General features: G+C 66.4%; 1 protein-coding gene across 1 annotated transcript in view; it reads right to left on the minus strand.

Annotated features, from left to right (window-relative positions):
• The window catches only part of PIEZO1 (piezo type mechanosensitive ion channel component 1 (Er blood group)), a gene marked incomplete at its 5' end in the record, with an annotated part of 29018 nt that extends 21106 nt beyond the window's left edge, over window positions 1-7912 (minus strand). The window contains 5 exons of the mRNA XM_082677844.1: window positions 1408-1546; window positions 1657-1699; window positions 2604-2726; window positions 7258-7353; window positions 7765-7912. Of these exons, the coding sequence (XP_082533970.1) occupies window positions 1408-1546; window positions 1657-1699; window positions 2604-2726; window positions 7258-7353; window positions 7765-7912 (549 nt within the window). The remainder of the gene's footprint in view (window positions 1-1407; window positions 1547-1656; window positions 1700-2603; window positions 2727-7257; window positions 7354-7764) is intronic.
• Between the last annotated feature and the right edge of the window lie 11554 nt (window positions 7913-19466).

A 19466-nucleotide genomic window follows, 5' to 3' on the forward strand; every position in this document is an offset into this window, starting at 1 on the left:
GGACGCACCTCCCACCGCAGCCCCAATGACCCCCTCAGGGCAGGCACAGACCCACGTGTGCCAAGTCAGGATGGGCGCGTGTGCACAGATCGTGTGCAGCCGCGTGTGCCGCGGCCCTGCCGGTGGCAGCATCCACACGGGCGCTGGGGCTGCTTCTGGCCTTGAACGCCGGGCGCCTGTGATGGGCCCCCATGGCCTTGCTCTGACGTCTGTCTACACCAGCCGCCCCGGGGCCGGAGGTCAGCCCCCAGGGGCTGCCAGGACAGCCCTGTGCTCCGAGGGGTGATGGGCAGCGTGGGCTGGGGAGCTGGCCCCTCCCGCCCGCCCCAGGCGTGGGAAACAAGTGAAGCTGTTCTGGGAAGCCCCGGCTCTGCTAACGAGGAAACCAGAGGCCTCCCTGGCCCCTGCGCCCACCGGTGCGCCCATGCACCGGGGAGATGGAGGGGGATGGCCAAGTCAGGGAGCCACCCCGAGGGCAGGCAGCAGGGCGGTCCCAGCCCCACTTGACCCCCACAAGTGCCTGGAAAAGCCACTCCACCTCCAGGCCCCCGTCTCCCCCTCTGAAATGCGGGTGCCAGCCTTGTCCTGCAGGACTCGGGGGACAGGCAGGTCAGCTGTAGGCTGAGCCCCGTCTCAACCTGCGGTAGGAAGTCCCCTTCTCCCTGGGGACTGAGGCCCTCGTTTCCGCAAGCATCAGCTGCTGGGCCAGCGGACACTGGGGCTGAAGGCGTGAGCCTGGGGCCCCCCAGGGCCTCCCAGGCAGGGACCCTGGATGGCCACAGACCCGGCCCAGCCCTGGAGACCAGGTCCTACTCGACAGAGGCTGAGGCCGAGTGTGAGGGGCCCAGACTGGGCTCGAGACCACAGCCCTCGTGCAGGGACAGGACAGGACACGGAGGGTAGAGCCCACGGGGACCCCGAGGACTCTGGCGGAGGGCCCTGCTTCAGGTCTCTGAGCCGACACAGCCCCTGCCTTGACACACACGGCCCACCGATGGCCCCACTGTGGGCACGGCTGCTCAAACATCGTCTGTCCCTCTGTCGGTCTGTCCTTTCACCCATCGGCCCCTAGGTGCTCCCTGACGGCTGGCGCAGGTCATCCTCCAAGAGCGTTGACTCCCTACTGCCCTGCGGCCCCGAAGACCCTCTTCCAGGGGCAGCTCGAAAGGCGCAGGCGCTGCCTGGGGTCCCTGCACGCGCTAGGACCACGCGCTGCAGTGCTAGCAACCCCCCACAGGGACGTGCACTGGACCTCCTCCATGGCCATGTCTCTCCATGATGGGCACATACGGACTTTTACAACTAAACCGTCCACGTTTGTAGAAAGAAAGAGATAGAGAGAGAGGAACAAAGAGAAGTACAATAGTCCTCAGGTGGCTGGGACACAGGCGCGCCCCCATCCCTCACCGGCTCCTGGGCGCGCTGGCTCCGCCGGGCCGTCCGCGTACGGCGCCCGCAGACGCCAAGGCACAGGGAGGAGGCCACCAGGACACCCAGGTCGGGGGCCACCAGGCGGATGGCGTTCGGCACGTCCTTCAGGTCCAGCCTGTGGAGGATAGGGAAAGCCGGTGGTCGGCTCAGGGGGGCAGGTGCCAGCAGGGGGCGCCCCGGGAGCTGGAGGCCCAGGAAATCCCCGAGGGAGGCTGGGGGACTCACCTCGTGACCCCAATGTGTCGGGAGACGGTGTCCCAGGTGCTGCCTGCAGAGAGAGGCACGGGGGAACCGGGTCAGGCGGGCGGGTGCTGAGAAACCCCTCCTGTGTTGCCAGGAGGGCCACGGAAGCCCTGGTGTCTGGGGGTGCTTGAGAACGCTGCCTCCGCCGGTAGGGTACTTCCGCCTGGCAGAATGGGTTTCATGGCCCAGCCGGGCGCTGTGTGGCCCGGGAGGCTGGGCCGGGCTCTCGGACCCATCGGCCGAGGCCGGCCGCTCCTTGGGGGCCCGAGGGGGGAGGGCTGGTCTAAGAGCCGCCAGGACCAGAGGGCGCTCGAGGCACCTGACTTCTCTCCAGTTTCTAAACTGCAGGAGAGGCACGATCTTCACGGAATGAAAATGGGAAGCGGGGTGGGACACCCTGCCCGCCACGAGCCGCTAGGACGTGGGGGTGGGAGACCCCACCGGGCAGTGGGGATGGGAGCCCAGGGTTCCGGCGTCTGAACACTGGGGCACTAGTGTCAGTGGAGGTGGGAGGGCTGGGTGCCGGCTGGGGATTCCATCCTCGGGGTGAAAGCGCGCAGGACAGTGGGCGGGCGGCACACCAGGGCCCGCCCCCTCGGCCAAGGGCTCAGGAGGAAGATGCGAGACGGAGGGGCCTGCGAAGACCGGGGCTGCCCGGACACAGTGCTCTGGGACCAGCACGGGGCCGGGGCTCAGCCCAGCCTCACGGCCACCTATTACCGGGGCACTTAGAGCTGGGCCATTTGGGCCGGATGTGAATCGTGGCTGGGCTCAGAGGCGGCCCACATTAGGCAGGGCCTGGGTGAGGCAGGGCGGCCCCTGAGGCTGAGCTGACCTTTCCGAGGAGGCTGAGGCTCCCCCACCCTCCCCAGGCTCTCCCCCGGGCCTGCTGCCCCCAGGCACCCCCTTCCCGGCCCTTCGTGACTCACAGCTCGGCCCCAGAAGCTGGTCCAGGTGGGGCACGGTGTGCAGGCATATCTGGAAGGTGAGGTGGGCTGCCAGGAAGAGGAGGCTGAAACCCAGCAGGGCTCGCAGGAGGCGGCCGGTGTGACCTGGAGGCAGAGACGGGAGCGGTGGGGCCGGCATGCAGCCAGGCCTGGAGCGGGGGGATGCGGAGGGAGCAGACCGCTCAAGGCCACTCAGCCCTGGCTACCGGCCGAGCCAGGCTGTGCACACCAGCCCGAGACACGCACCCAGCACGGACCCAGGGTCTTACGGGGCCGTGAGAAGTGAGCTCATGCAGCACCCCCCTCCTACACCAGCCCACTGACAGCTCACCCAGCCCCGTGGTCCAGCACTATCACGACCCCGATTTACAGATGGGAATGGACACAGAGAGGTGAAGTGACTTGCCCACAGTCGCACAGCAAAGAATCAGCAGAGTACACAGTACACCCATCCTGCCTGCGCTTGGTCTTGTCCCCGTCCTGGGGCGTGGAGCAGTGGGGGCAGAGCCAGTGCAGGAAGGAAAAGCTCCCTCCAGCTTTGCTCATGTATCCCGGAAACATCTGTGTTGCTGCCTGGCCCTGGCAGTGGGGTGCTGCCTCATGCCCAGTGCGGGCTGAGAGCGTGCACCGTCCAGGGAAGGCCCCACCCAGCACTCAGCCACACCGCCTATCGAACCTGGGATGCTCTCCTGCCCACGCAAAGCCTCGGGCTCCGAGAGGCGGCTGTACCCCGGGATTTCACACGATGAGTTGATGTATGGGAGGAGGAACGAATGGATGGATGGACGAAGGGATGAGGGGACGGATGGGGAACAAATGGATGGGAGGATAAATGGGTGGATGGGAGGATGAAGGGTGGATGGATAGATGGGAGAAAGGATGGATAAATGGTGGATGAGAGGATGTATGACGCGGGATAGATGGGGGAATGGATGGGAGATAGATGGGTGGGAGGAGAGATGGATGGATGGGGGATGATGGGATGGGGGATGGATGGAAGAATGGATGGAAGGAAGGAGGGATGGATGAATGGATGGATTGGAGGACAAATAAGTCGAACACATGGATGGGAGGATGGATGGGAGGAGAGGATGGATGGACTAGAGGACAGACACATGAATGCATGGGTGGATGGGAGGACGGGAGGATGTATGGATTATAAGATGGGCTGGATGGAGAATGAGAGGATAGAGGGATGGCTGACAGCAGTGTTGGGTGAGGCCAAAGGGCAGCTCTGATTTCAGAAGGGGAGGGGGGTCAAGCCAGTGTGGGGCTCCTGAATCGCCCAGGAGGGATAAACCGTGTGGCAGGTGACCACTAGAGTCTACCAGTGGACTCCGAGGTTCGGCCCTGAGTGCCAGAAAGAGCGAGTATCGTTGGCGGGCGCGCACGCGTGTGCGTATGTGTGCGTGTGTGTCAAGGGTGCGTAGGGCGCTAGACCACACACTGCACTTGCTGGAAGTGCCGCCTGCCTCTCCTTGACCTGGGGTCACCCGTTCGGCCACGTGAGGCCTGCACAGCACAGGAGCGCCGCGGATGGACGGGGCCTGCCTTCGTGGGCAGGCAACCCCACCTCTGCCATGCACCGTGCAGGGCAGGGGTCACACAGGAGTCTCTCCTCCCGAAGGAGCCGGGGCTCCGCTCAGGGACTTTAGGCTCAGGCAGGAATCTGGAGAAGCAGGAAGTGGGGCCGGGAAGCTGCGGCTCCAGGAGCAGAAGACAGGGAGGCTCGTGGCAGGTACAAGGGCATCTGTCTGCCCAGAGCGGGCACCGGGGTCGAGCCCCAAACCTCCCTGACGCGGCTGCTCAGTCTGCAAACGCTCCAGGGCATCTCCGCCCTCGGCACTACCTGCCGCCACGAAGGCCCCGCTCCCACGACCCTGTTCTGGGGCAGCCCCAGCCCCCGCGAGTGCAGCGCCCACCCTGGGCCCGGCTCTGGTGCTACGGAGAGCGGCTTGCAGACCTCGCCCTCCTGACGAGATACGCGTAAGCGGAGCTGAGGGAAGGGGCGTCCTCCGGTCGTCCGAGGCTCTGTCACACCGAGGACGGTGCAGAGGTGGGGCAGGGAGAGACAGGGTTCCCACGGGGGGGGACCAGAGTTGGAGCACGAGGCCCTGGGCGGGGGCAGCGGGAGGCCCACCTGCTCTGCCGACCCCGGGGCGCCGTCTGCTCACAGGCAGGAGGGTGCAGGTCTGGGGAGGATGGCGGAGCCTCTCATCCCCTCATTCGGCAAAGACAGGGAGCCTCCCGGTGCACTGACTGCTCTGCGAGGTGAACCGGGCCCGCCCACGTGGCCCACCACGTCCCAACAGCACCTGAGCTCAAGCAGAGCCGAGGGGCTCCGGGGCAGGCGCCCCCTCTCCCGCGAGCCGCCGCGGGGCTGGGTTTGTTCTAAGGCAGGGGCAGGGCCTCCCTGAGTCCCTAAACATAATCAGGTCGCCAGGAGCTGACCCCCTCGGGTCCACCTGCAGCTCTGCGGCACCTCTGCCCTGCCCTGCGCGGGGCACGTGGCCCACGGCCGCCGCCCCAGTGCCCGGCAAAGTGATGGCCCTGACCCCTCTCCGCCCTGCACAGGGAGCCGGGGTCAGGCTGACGCCCCCACGGGGATGGGGCCAGGAATCAGTCGGCGCCCACGGGCACCCTGCACAGCCTCAGACCTTCCACCCGCTGCCGGCGCTGAGGCCCAGCTGCGGCACAGGCACGGGCAGGCCTCACGCTTTCCTCTCTTCTGCCCGGAAAAACCCGGCACCCTCCCTGTCCCCGAAGGGCCTCTGGGGCTGGAGAGATGGACGGATGGAGGTCAGGCGGATGGAGGTCAGGCGGGCAAGTCTTCCCAGCGCCTCTCCCTCTGCTCCCTGACCCCTCCCCACTCTGGACTCCTGCCCTGGCCGGGAGCCTGTGCTTCCACCACTGCCAATTAGAGGAAAGTGTTCCCAGTTGCTAGTGGGCAGGAAATATTGACGGAACAAGCAGCTCTGAACCGAAAGCCCGGGAACGGGGTCCACGGAGAGGAGAGGAAGGCCCGGATGCCAGACTCTGCCCAGCAGCCCTCCCCAGGGAGCTGCGAGTTGGGGGGCAGCTGGGCCAGCTGGCTGGGGAGGGGTCTGGCCTGGGGTGCCCCGTGGCTCCCTGCTCTGCACCCGTGCTGGGGCCCCTCCCCTGAATTCTACCCACACTGCAAGATCAGGGCTCCGTACGAGTGCCCCAAGTGGGGAGAGAGGCTGAGGAGGGCGTTACCGCCAGATGCCACAGGCCGGGGAGGGGTGACCTGCCACCCTGTAGAAGGCAGAATGACACTCCTTCGGGGAAATCCATGCCCAATCCGGGGGCCCTGGGAGTGCTTCCTGACACAGCAGAGGGGAACCAACGGTGCCAATCAGCTGGACTTCCAGCAGGGAGCTGCCCCTGGCTCCCCTGGAAGGGGAGGTCCTAACTGTGGAAAGGGGGCAGGAGGGCAGAGTCAGAGTGACAGGGCGGGACTGTCACTGACAGGCCATCGCCAGCCTGGGCGATGGAGGGAGGGGCCCCGAGCCAAGAAGCTGGGAAGCAGGTGCTCCCAGAGCCTCCAGGAGGGACCAGCCCTGCAACACCTGGGCTTCCGCCCCATGAGGTCCGGGCCAGACTCCGACCTCTGGACTGTGGGTGGGGACGTGCTGTGTGGCCGCTCAGTATGGGGTGGTCTCGGCAGCCACAGGCCACGCCCGAGGCCCCAGAGTGGCCAGCACCCCCCGGGGGTAGTGCGTGGGCACACCTCCCTCCAGGGTCTCGGCCAAACCCTCGGCCCGCCGGGCACGGGGGGTCACACCCTGGCTGTGTGACCCAACTTGCTCCCTGGGTGCCTCTCTTCACCCTCCAAAACCTAACGGCCTCCCTACCCACGGGGCACAGAGCAGTCCCCAGGCACCTGTCCTCACCGAGAAGCCGGGACGACGGCAAGTCCAGAAGCACCCAGAGAGCACCTGGTGGGAGCCCCAGCGCGAAGGGATCCCTTAGCCGTGCCCCCTTCCCGTGCCACCTGCCTGCAGGCCTGCACCTCCCTTCACAGGGGCCCGTGCTCTGCTGCGCAGGGGGCAGGGAACCTCCTACGCAGGGATCCTCTCCGCTCCAGCTCCTCTCAGACGAGCCCGTGCCGTGGGCACCACCGTCCACACCGTCCTGGGGGCCCAGGCGCCCTGATGGGCCTTCCCACCCGCAGCAAGCCGAGTGCACGTGGATGGAGCCTGAGTCCACGACGGGGCTGGGGAGCCGGCGTGGCAGCTGGACCTAAGGTTGGCCGCAGCCGCTCAGGGCAGAGGGGCCGCAAGGACGGCGCTGGGACAGGGTGGGGATTGGGGGAGGGACCCGGTGGGAAGGCGGCCCAGCCCACAGCCAGGAGACGCCCCAGGGGCATCCTGCATCATGGCCCCTGTGGCATGAGGTCAGAAAAGAGATTCTGAAACCAGCCAAGGGTCCTCCATGAAAAATGAGACTCAGGACCACCCATCCTTCCCTGGAGGCTCCTCAACCGCAGAGAAAGTCCATCCCTGCCCGGTGTTGCCGGGGCCCCAACGCTCCCCCAACCCCAGGCCCCTGAACAAAGAGCTCCGAGACCCCGAGTCACCGCCCACCCCCCCAGCAGAGCCCCGCCCGCCCTTACCTGGGATGCTGTGCCCGGAGGGGCCCGGGAACCAGGGCAGCAGGAGCAGAAACAGCAGGTAGACCAGCGAGAGCGCGTTGATGCGGAAGAGGCAGGCTGCGGAGCAAACAGGACGCGGTCAGCCCGGCTGCTGGGGGGCGGGGGCAACCAGCCCCGTGCCCCTCGACCATCGCCCCCCGAGCCTCTCTGCCGTGGGTGCTGTGCGTGTCACCCCTGCGAGGCTGCCACCTCCCTGCGTGGGCGAGCGACCTCGCTCAACGCGTGACATGTCACTGTTACCGGGAGCACCACGCCTGACTTAACGACGGTTCTGCTGTCTGTTGACAAGCGTGGCCGTCATGTCTGCATGTGTCGCAGGCACCCGCCCCGCGGAGCCCCCGTCACGGGGCCAACCCTGAGGTCACAACATTCTCCCGACTTGCTTTCTCTCCTTTGTAAAATGTTTTTTCAGTCAACACACAGCACAGCTGATTTTGGGGTCCAGCTCTCTTAGCCTCCTCCCCCCACCTCTGCCTCCCAGACAGCTGGGTACACCCACTCGGGCCACGGCGGAGCCCCCCAGCACGTCGTCCGGGGCACAAGTCACGCACGTGTCTGCAGCCTCTCCCCTCACTGACTCCAGGGCGCCCCCTGCGTCTCGCGCTGCTGACCCCATCCTGATGAAGTGCAGTGGGTGCCGGGACCTCACCCGCTCCCAGGAAGTGAGGGGGTCTGGGGATGCCAGGGAGGTGCCATGTGTCCCAACTCGGGTCTCGTCACTGAGCAAGCGGGCCACTCAGCCCTTCCCGGGGACCCGAGAGGGGGCTGGGCCAGGAAAGCCCCGCTCGCTGCCCAGAGGGGACCAGCATCGCGTGCACGGCCCTGACGAGGTCCCCAGGCTAGAGCCACCTCTGGCCACCGTGCTCCTCAATCACCACGGCCAGCAAGCGGGCCCGGGGGACCCAGCCCTGCCCACCCAGGCCAGGACAGAGCAGTCGGCTGTGGGCGCCAGTGTCCACCACGGATCCGACCCCCGGCCCCCGCGGACAGCCCAGCCTCAGGGCCCAGTCATCGTGATGGAGCAGAGCTGCACGGGGTAGAAGCCCACCCCGATCAGGTCTCCAAGAGGGGGTCGATATCCCACCTCCGCGCTCCACCCCTCAGACCCCCAGGTGTGCACCGTGAGGCCAGCAATGGCTCGACCGCCACTTCGCAGCCGTCTGGACGGCCTGGGCCAGAACAAGCCGACCTGAACCCGGCCACGGACTCAGCTATGCAGACAATCTCCCCGGAGCAGGTGGCAGGGCCAGGTGGGGTGTTCAGCCCCTTCCCACCGTCTCCTCAAGCCCCCCATCACCCCAGCAATAAGGAAGCCCAGAGCGCCACACGGCCAGCGCCGCGGTCCCGAGCTCTGGTCAGGCCGCCTTCCTTTCTGGCTGCTGCCGCGCCCCCCCACTGCCCGGAGCACCCCTAGAGCTAAGCCGCCCCCCTCCACATGTACACCTGCCACAGCCAACAGCTCAACTCGAAACCTAAAGCTTTTCCACAAATACACGTTTTCGTAAAAACAAACAAACAAATCGACCTGATCTGGGCCAAGAGGCCGGAGGGAACTGCGTCTACGGCAAAGGCTTGTGAGTTCCTTTGTTTCCCAGAGCTGCGCTTTGCAGCCTGCTGGGCTCTGCCCCTCTCCTTCCACAGTGCCAGCCAGGCGGTGCCGCCCACCCAGCCATCCAGGTAGCTTTCTCCTGAGGGCACATGCTGCAGTTCTCTGCCCTGTTCTGATCCGCCCGGGACACCAGAGCTGAACAGCACACCGCACCAGCCACGGCGTTCACTAGCCCGTGACGGGGAGGCGCACGCGGTGCGGGTCCTGGGGAAGCTCCCGGAGGCCTGGCTCTGACACTGACGCTGACCCAGGACGCGGAGACGGAACTAGCGCTTCCCAGATGAGGGTTTCAGTCCTGGAGGATGCAAAGTTCCAGAGGTGGTGGTGACGGTTGCACCATACCGAGAATGTACTTAATGCCACTGAACCATACACTCAAAAATGGTTAAAGGGGCTTCCCTGGTGGCGCAGTGGTCAAGAGTCCGCCTGCCGATGCAGGGGACACGGGTTCGTGCCCCGGTCCGGGAAGATCCCACATGCCGCGGAGCGGCTGGGCCCGTGAGCCATGGCCACTGAGCCTGCGCGTCCGGAGCCTGTGCTCCGCAACGGGAGAGGCCACAGCAGTAAGAGGTCCGCGTACCGCAAAAACAAACAAACAAACAAAAAAATGGTTAAGGGACTTCCCTGGCGGTCCAGTGGTTAAGACTCTGCGCTCCCACTGCAGGGGCCACAGGCTCGATATCTGGTCGGGGAACTAAGATCCCCGCATGCTGCGTGGCGTGGCCCCCTAAGTTAATAATGATAAATAAATAAAATGGTTAAGATGGTAAATTTTACCTTATGTGTATTTTACCAAAATAAAAGAACGGCCCCAGAAATCAGCGAAGGATCTCAGAGCCCAGAACTGGAGGGGCAGGGGCCAGCCAGAGCCCCGCAGCCTGCAGCCAGTGGAGCCGTGCCTCCGGCCCCTCCCCAGCCCCAGCCCAAGCAGGAGGAAAAGAATCTAGAAGCTCCGTCGGCCAAAAGCAGGAAATCAGAGATGAAGCGTCAGAGGGGGCGGGGGAGCGCGTGGGACGACGGGGTGGGGGGGACAGGGGACACGGACGACGGACAGCACGTCAGCCCCAGGTGGGCGCTGCCAGGCACGGCCCCACCCTGGGAGGGTCGCCGGGCGCCAGAGCCCGCACAGGGCCTGCCCTGGAGGGGCGACAACGGCCCCTCAGTCATTCATTCATTAGACACAGAGGGCAGAGACAGGATGAGCGCGGCCTGGGACGCGAGCGCCTCCAACACAGATGAGGAAACAAGAGGCCACGGGGTGGCCAGGAGCGCGGCTGGCACCGGACGCTGACCCAGGGGACGTGAGCCAGGACAGCTGGGCCCGCTGGCCCCCAGCCGGGTCACCCGGGGCCAGGATGAGAGAGGGGGCTGGGGTCACATGCCCAGCCCACCTCCCCTGCCTGTTATCAGGGCCTGGGGACAGGGTAAGAGGCCAGCAGAGCAAACAGTGGCCCGGGGCCAGCACGGGAGCAGGGAGCAGAGGCAAACAGGGCTCTAAACGGGGAGCTGAGCCGAGTTCTCCCCTGTTCAGAGGGGGAATCAGGTTTCCACAGCAGAAGGGCTTCCGTGCTGGGAGAGTGAGGACTTGGGTCCAGACTCCTGGCTCCACACCTAGCCCTCGGGGACCTGGCCTCACTGTGACTCTGCGTGACTAGGAGGCTCAGGGCATCTGAGCAGGCCGCCTGGAGGAGGTGGCATTGCATTTGGCCTCGAGGGCCGGCTAAGACTCAGGGAAGGCCAGAGGAGGTTTGGGGCAGCCCCAGGCTCCCGCAGAGGAGGAAGACGCTCAGGTGGAGAGGCGGTGGGGACGTCCTGAGGAGGGGGACAGGCCTGCTCTGCCCAGGCAGCTCCCACCTCCCCATCAGAGCGGCCGGTGGCTGGTGACCTCATGGGGGAAATATGCCTTTTCCCGAGCCAGGAACAATAGGATGGGGTGAGGGCAGAGGGAAAGCCAGCAGGGCTGCCTGCTGGGCAGGAAAGGCTCCCCCCACCCCTGCCTGCATGTTTAACCCTTCAGAGACCCTCACCCAGCACATCAGAGCCTGGTCCTGCAGATGGGGAAAGTGACCCCTGGTCTCAGTTGGTGCCCAGCCAGGAAGGGAGGGCAGGGAGGCCGGCGTGGAGGTTACAAACACCCGGGACGTTCCACACAGAGCTGGACACCACGGCCCGGCCTGCAGGGAGATGGGGGGCCTGTGGGGAGGGGGGCGGCCAGACGTCGAAGCCCCCAGGTGCACCCGCGGTGCCGTGACGTCACCCCAAGGCTGGCCTGCACGCCGGGTGGGAGAAGAGGACACGAGGCCCGTCCTCCCGAGGGAGTTTGAGGAGGCCGCCCGCCCCGAGCCTCAGTTTCCCCACCTGTGAAGTGGGGGAAGGCGTGCCAGCGTGAAGGGCTGTGGGACGGATGGGCAGCTGTTCACGCACCCTCGGGGCCCTCACCTCGACCCTCCGAGGGGTGTTCTAGCCCCATGCGGGGAAGCCCCGGGACACACAGGAGGCCAGCCTGAGCACCACGCCATCGGCCAGTGGGACCCACAGGCCAGCGTGGGCGGGGGACCCCAGAGGCTTGCAGGGGCAGCACGAGAAGGCTCAGAGGTCATGCCAGGCCTGCGTCAGCATCAGAGATGAAAGGACAGTGGGCCTGGGAGAGACCTAGGGAGAGGCCAGGACTGGGGGGGACGCACCACGGCCGCCATGACTGCCCAGCACCCATGAGGGGCACGACTGTCGCCTGTACTTTGCAGATGAGGAAACTGAGCGAGGGAGCTGAAGCTGAGGGATGGGGGCTGACGCCCCCCAGAAATGGTGTGGGTCTAGGCGGCCCAGAGAGCAGAAGTGGGTGGGTGGGGTCAGCCCCAGGCGCTGCCGAACCAGCCCTACAGGACAGTCTGAGGGGGACAGATGCAGCGGGGGGCGGGGGGGGGACTGGTCCAGGACTAGCAGGTCTGCAGGGACAGCTGTGGGAAACCAGGGCCCAGGCAGAGCTGCCCGCCCTCCCACCAAGCTGGGGGACAGCCAGGCCCCTTGCAGGGCGGCCAAGGCCATGGTACATGGAAAAACGGGGTGGAGGGTGGCAGGGCGTGGGGCCCAGAGTCCAGGGGCTACTGCAGCTCACCGGCCCCTTCCTCCTCTTCTTGCTGGGCCCTGGCTCGGGGTCATGGGGAGGAGGGCCGTGGGCTGAGTGCTTGGGAAGAGCTTCTGGAAGGAGGCGGCTCAGTGGCAAAGAGCCCGGGCCAGGGGCCACGGAACTCATCTCAGCCTCAGTCTCCCCACCTGTGAAACGGCTGGAGGCCCAGCCCTGCAGGAGACGTGGGCCCCTCTGGGCCTCAGTTTCCCCAGCTGTTGGGTGGGAGGGGTCATAACCACTCCCGCTCAGGGAAATGCTGCCATGGAAACGGCGCCCGGCAGGTAGCAGAGAGAACTCACCAACCTCCAAGGCCCTGTTGGAGGACACAAGTCATGGCCGGCCACGCCCACTGCCACGCCTCTTGTGTAAAACTTAAATGAGGGACTTCCCTGGTGGCGCGGTGGTTAAGATTCCGCCTGCCAATGCAGGCGACACGGGTTCTAGCCCTGGTCTGGGAAGACCCCACATGCTGCAGAGCAACAAAGCCCGTGCGCCACAACTACTGAGCCTGTGCGCCACAACTAGTAAAGCCTGCGTGCTGCAACTACTGAAGCCCGCGTGCCTAGAGCCCGTGCTCCGCAACAAGAGAAGCCACCGCAATGAGAAGCCCGCGCACCACAACGAAGAGTAGCCCCCGCTCGCCGCAACTAGAGAAAGCCTGTGTGCAGCAATGAAGACCCGATGCAGCCAAAAAATAAATAAGTAAAATAAATAAATTAAAAAAAACAAACTTAAATGAGAACAGACACACACGTGTGAATGTCAAAAACGCGCGGAAGAGCCACTCTAAGCAGAGCCAGTGTTTACCTGTGTGGGAGGGGCTCGGTCCTACCTGGGAGGCTTCCTTCTTCACTGGGGGGGGGGGGGAAGGTTCTCACGTGTAACTGGGGTCGTGTACGGTGAACTGACCAAGAGGGGAAGAGCGGGGGAACACACCACAGGGCGGTCGGGCCACCAGGACCAGGCTGCCCTTCCACAGACCGGGCAGGAGGCTGGGAGGACATGAGGCATCTGAGCCCCCAGGCCCCGGGGCAGCGGCAGGGCTAGGCCCGGGCTCCCCTGACCCGCCAACGGGCATCCTCGGGCCTGCCTCTCCACCAGCTGGGTGAAGCTCCTCTGGGCAGGGCCAGGTGCAACCCGGAGGCTCAGAGACCCCAGGGGAAGGCTGCCAGGCCAGGGCAGCTGCCAGGGCGGGGGTCCCGTGTGAGCCTGGCTGCCCCCACGCGACCCCAGCCCGCCGCATCTCCAGCCACCTTGTTCACTCTGCCTTATTTGGCTTCAAGGAGAAACCCATAAACACTTCCCTGCTTGCTTCTGCCAGGGGCGGGCGGGCGGGCGATGGAGGAAGAGGACAGACGTGGCAGCGGGAGCGCCCAGCGGCACCAGCCGTCCCCTGCCGTCCGCACAGGCAGCTGGGCCTCGCAGCTCCCACGGCAGCACCCAGAGCACGCGGTGGCCACACCTGCCACACCCCCGCCCTCCAGGCCCAGACCCAGAGGAGACCAAGGGCTAGATCAGACCCAGCTTTCTGGAAGGGGAAGGCTGGGGAGGTCAGCCGACGGCCCACCCCACGCACCCCTACCCTCGGGACAAGCGCTGTGGCCGGGGCCAGCACGGGCAGCGCGGGCTGGCATCTCAGGGCCCCTCGGAGAGCCCACGGAAGGCTGGGGGAGGGGCGCTAAGGGGCCCCGCCGCCCAGACCCGCCTGCGGCCGAGACGGCAGGCCCTTCGGCTGCGCTCCCTCCGTTGACCGCCACCTGCCCCTCACGGTCCGTGCAGCACGTGCCTGCCCGAGACCCCGTCCCGCCCGGCCAGCTGAGGGCTGCACGCAGCCATTCGGGGCTCCCTGCACGGGCGGTCTCGGGTGGGACCACGCCGCAGGGCAGGAGGGGCAGCCGGCTCCGGGTGCCACGGGAAGGACAGGCCTACAAAGGACCTCAGCGACCTTCACGGGAATCCCCTTCCTCCCACAGGAGATCGGAGGCCACAGACACGGATGCAGGCTCGTGGGGACGGGGCTGGACAGGACAGAGCGAGGGATCAGGGGCGGCCATGGGACGCTGTGTCACCTACGTGGAGCCCCACCAGCAGCCTGGGGCGCCCAGGTGCAGGCGGAGGGTTTACCTGCCGCCGCGTTCAGGTTTAGCGAGTACGGTGTCCGGGCAACGTGGCTGCACGACTCCCTGACTGCGCAGAGCAGGCGCAGGCGGCTGGTCCCCTCCCTGCAGCACGGGCTCTGGGAAGCATGGCGACTGCCCAGGGCCAAGGGGACCTGGTGGCCGCCGTGGACCAAACACAGGGGAAGGGGCTGAACCACATCTCGGGGGGGCTCCCAACAGCACCAGCGTTGCCCAAGACGTGCCACACGGGCCAGGCTGGTACCGCCGCGGCCGTTCAGACTGCGGTGGGGGTGGGGGATGGCCCCCGCGGTGACCGGCAGGTGAAGCAGGTGGGACATGAAGACCTGAGCCTGAGCTTTCAACCAGCACTGCCCAGGCCCGGCGGGCCGGGCGGCCAGGCCAGGGTGGGGGGCTGCGGAGAAAGCCGCTCTGGGGGGTCAGGCGTGGGCCTCAAGGGCCGTCCACAGGCCCCACGGCAGCCCCTGCTCCGCTGGGGAGACGCAGGGGAGGCCCTTCGGTGCCTCTCCCCTCGAGGCTGCTCAGACCCCATCCCCCAGGGCTCGGCCTCCCCTGAGGACCCTCAGCCAGCTCCCCCAGGCCAGGGCCCACAGGGCTTCCCCGGGAAACAGCGCTCCGGGCCCTGTGTTTGGAGCTGCCGGTATTTGCGGTATTTGGCCTCTGCTCGCTCCCCTGGAGGATCAGGCCTCCACAATGGAGAGGCTGGATTCCAGGCCAGGGGTGGAGCCCGCATTCCACAGAGGGTCAGGGACCGCCACCCACTCCCCGCCTCCCAGAACACGAGGAGGCCTCCCTCTTCTTCCTAAATTTATTTATTTATTTTTGGCTGCACTGGGTCTTTGTTGCGGTGTGCGGGCTTCTCATTGCCGTGGCTTCTCCTGTTGCAGAGCACAAGCTCTAGGCACGCGGGCTTCAGTAGTTGTGGCTCGCAGGCTCAGTAGTTGTGGCGCACGGGCTTAGTTGCTCCGCGGCACGTGGGATCTTCCCAGACCAGGGTTGGAACCCGTGTCCCCTGCGTTGGCAGGCGGATTCTTAACCACTGCGCCACCAGGGAAGCCCCAGGAGGCCTCACTCAGAGTCTCTGCAGGCTGACAGGTAAGGGGACAGCGTGCAGACACGCCCCTCCCCATCTCCGGCGATGAGGTTTGACAACACGCCCTTTCCCCAGGCCACCTAGAGCTCAGGGCCTGGCTGAGACAGGGGGCCACAGTGAGCAGGTGACAGCGGCCCATGTCCCCAAGGCCAGCGCCCAGCACGGGGAGCCCTTCTGCCACACGGGGGGAAACTGGCACCCTTGGCCTCTCCACGTGGGTCAGCCCTGTGCAGGGCCCCCGCCCTCCCGGACCCCTGCCTCCAAGACATCTCAGGGACAGGCAGGACCCCCTCCAGCCTCCAGGAAAGGGGCTCCCAGCTGAGCCGCACCCCCAGAATGTGAGGAGCAGACCCCACTGGACCCCCGTGAGCGCCGTCACGCCCGACCCTGGGCTCTGTGCCAGCGAGGGGCTCCTGCTGGCCACCTGTCAGACGGGGAAACTGAGGCACAAAGGGTCCAGCCGGGGTGCCCGTGCGGACATCAGGCCCTCCAGAGCCCCGCTGCCCTCGCGGCGACCGAGCGCTGACTGGCTCCTCGGCACACCAGTCCCACGCAGCCGCGTTCCACCTGCTCTTTCCCCGACCCCCGTCCCCCAGCTCCCCGGGGACAGACGAGTGGCCCCCGACAACCAGAGTGTCCGCGTGCCCCGCAACAAGGCTGCCCGTCTGGGGGACGCAGACAGAAACACACGTGGTGACGGGACAGCGGCCCGGGCGTTCAGCGCTGCGTAAACAAGGACGCTCGTGACCCGGGGCCACGCCCACCCCGAACTCCATGCTAGTCGACACAGTGGGGCCCCTCGAGACGCCCCGCCTGCAGCGCCGGAAATGAGGGGGAGGGGGGCCCTCCCGACCCAGGACTCGGGCCTCGCCACCCACACTGCCCACCTGGGCCTCGGGGAGCCTCGGCCACCAGCACCCCTCACACAGACCCCGTCCAGGGCCTCCGCAGCCTCGGGCATCGCGAGGGGACTCGGAAGGTGACGCGAAGCCGCGGGAGGCGCGGGGCCGGTGCTGCTTCCACGGCTCGGAGGTACGCGCGGGCTGCACCCTCCCAGGGCCCTCCAGCCAGCAGCCCACACGTCTTCCCAAAAGCTCTCCGTGCGACAAGACGCGGCGTAACCCCTCCTACAGACCCTTGGTCCTCCTAGCGGGGTTCCCAGGCCACCCCATCGGCGTCCCCTGGGGATCTGGCGACGACGCAGGTCCCAGGCTTGCCCAGACCCGCGTGCTGTGATGCGGCCTCGGCGAACGTGCCCTGCCGACGGAAGGCTACCTGGGCCTGGAAGGACGCAGCTGCGCGGTCCTCCCAGCTTAGAAGGAGCAGCAAGGTGATGATGCGTGGGACCCCTGCCGCAGCCGGGCCCGACGCTGGGCGTCCAGCCCGACAGTGCCACCCGGACCTCCCCTGGGGGGGACGAGGACCTGCATTCCCCCGCGTCCTGCACCCACCCCCCTCCACCTGGAGGCAGCGTCCGCTTTAAGGCCGGCCCACAGTAGCCGGGCCCGAGGCCACGGGGCTTCTGAAGAGCCCGGGCTGCGTCACCTTCCAGCAGCCACCGAGGCCAGGGCCACCCTTCCAAACGCGGGTGCCCGCCGCGGGCAGACCGGCGCTCCAGTCTGCCACCAGCTCTGGCCCGGGACTGGAGGGTGGGGTGCTGCCTCAGAGCCCCACCCTGTGACTCAGCTGGCCCGCAGCACCCCGAGTCCCTCCGCCTGTCTGGTCTGGATGGCGCAAAGAGCCCCAGAGCCTGGTCACAGCCCGCCCCGCTCTCCAGGGCCCTTCCCAGCACCTAGGGAGGGGAGGAATGCCACCGGGCCACCACTGGCTGGCAGGCGGGGGCGGGTCCGCAGGCCCCTTCAGATCCCTGCCCTCCCCAGGAACACGGGAGCTGGGGCGGGGAGGGCGTCCCTGCCTGGGCGTTTAGGAAGGAGGCTCTGGTCACCCGTGCGTGTCAGGAGACAGTGTCAGGGCCCCCTGGGAGAAAGGGGACATTCATGGGCCCCTGCCCCACGACCATCTTGCTCCCCAGCAGACGCCCGCCCCAGCGCAGCAGTGACCCCAGAAGGCACCCCACGAACGTGGGCCAGAGCGGGTGCCGACGGCAGGGAGCAGCGGGGTCAGCCCTGCCCTGGGAGAACCTGCCTGCTCTCTTCCCTCGGGTGAGGGCACTGAGCTCAGGGGTCTGCCCGAGAGCTTGGAGGTGCGGCCAGCACACACAGCACTGCTCTCCCCAAGGGGCAGGAGGGCCAGGAGCTGCTCTGAGGGGCCTTCGGGCCAGCGGGTGCTTCATCCCGCGTCGGTCTGTTCAGTCAGCCTTACATGGGACTTCCACGTCCAGCAGGCACTGGAGGACGGTGGACACCCTCCCAGAGGTGCGGCCAGTCGGAGGAAAGCCTTACAGCAAAGTCTGAGGCCCCCAGGGAAGAAGGAATGCTCCAGCTCCCTGGCAATGTGGACTCCAGATCGCAACATCAAGGCCTGCCCGAGCTGCCAGCCTGCTGGGCCCCTTGCAGATTTCAGACTGGTCTCACAATTGCCCGAGCCAGTTCCTTAAAACGAATCTCCTTGCTCCCTCTGTCTCTCCCTCCCTCCCTCTCGTCCGTGCATAGGCGGCCATGGAAGACACCCCATCCATCTGTCCATCTCTTATTCCATCCATCTGTCCATCTCTTATTGGCTGTTTCTCTGGAGAACCCTGGCTGGTCCACCTGCTTTCAGGCTCCCGCACTGTGAACCGCAGGCTGGCCCACCCGCCTCTGAGGTCTGGGCCCAGGTGGCTGCAGGGCTGGGGCAGAAAGGGTGTCGGGGGCCCCACACGGGCTCTGGAAACTCAGCAAGTGCATGGTGACCTAGGGAAAAATCAACACTGTCTGCTCCTATAACAACCAGCCTGGGCAGGGCGGCTCAGCCTGCGCCCCCTGCCCCCGCCAACAGACACCAGCCCCCCCGGAGCAGGGACGCAGCTCATGCCACTCTGAGCACCCACTCCCAGGGGCAAGACGGCGGGGGGGTGGGGGGGCGGTGGCAGGGTGCACCCCAGGCTTGAACTCCGGCTGCATCAAGCCAGGAGTGGGCCGCCGTTTCCCCTTGGCAGGAAAGGTTGCTGACCCGCTCACAGAACATTCACTTTCCTTTTCAGAATTTTTTAGATGCAGAGAAGCACAGAAATCATTAGCAAGCAGTTCTACTCTTCCTGTTACCGTGGTTCAGCTCTAACACGTTTCTCCTGCCAGTGCACGTCTTACCAGATTTAACTTCACCCACTCAGCTGCACTGTCCTTTGTTCACCATCCCCTCCTTGAGAAAAAACGCTCATGAATTTCAGGATATCCTTCCAGGAAAGAGCCACTTCTGGGCTCTGGAATCCCACCTGGGGCCATTTCCGAGGGGGCATCCAGGCCCGCAGCTGTGGTCTGTTGGGCCACAAAGGTTACAAAAGCAGCCTCAGGCGCCCTGGGCCTCGCCCCATGTCCGCCACAGAGATGCCACCCTCGCCCGGGCTCCCGTGAGCCCGTCTCGGTCCCTCCTGACTCCCCAGAGACCAGAACCCAGAGTCCCCCGGCAGCCCACCTGACAGGACTGAGCAGGTCTGGGGCTCTCTCCCCTCTTAAATCCGCTTTGGAACAGCCCGAGGCACGGTCCCCAAGCCTGCCGAGAAGGGGCTGGGGCAGGGGGAATCGGCGTTGCCGGCACCCTGCCCGCCTCCGCTCGCCGCTCTCAGATCCCGCCAGTGCAACGCCATCAGCTCTCAGCCAGGGCGCCAGGACAGACACAACCGCCCTGCCCAGGCTGGTCGTTCGGAGCTGTCGGCCCACAGAGCAGGGACTGTGCTGGGGGAGGGAGGCCCCCGCAGGCCACCAGCCAAGGCCACTCAGCCAGCGAGAGACGGGGCCGGGCCTTTAACCACGGGGCAGCCTCTCCCCTGCAGCCAGGAAGCAACGGCTTCCTCCAGTGGTCCTCTAGGGAGCTCGGCTGTCACCCGCGGAACAAACCCACGCTCCCTAACGGGACCCCCGGCCGTGCCCACGGCTCCGGCACCACCGGGCTCTTCCCTAAACTAGCCGCGAGGCTCACACCCCTCCCCGCGCACAGCAGGCCTGCCCCTCAGCCCCGGCCTAGCTCTCTACCACCTCCTGCGGGCGATGGACCCTCCAGATGGAGGCTCGAGCCCCTGAGGGTCCGTGCTGCCGGGGGAGGGGC

The sequence above is a fragment of the Grampus griseus genome, assembly GCF_964374135.1.
Source record: "Grampus griseus genome assembly, chromosome: 19".
Taxonomy (NCBI): Eukaryota; Metazoa; Chordata; class Mammalia; order Artiodactyla; family Delphinidae; genus Grampus; species Grampus griseus.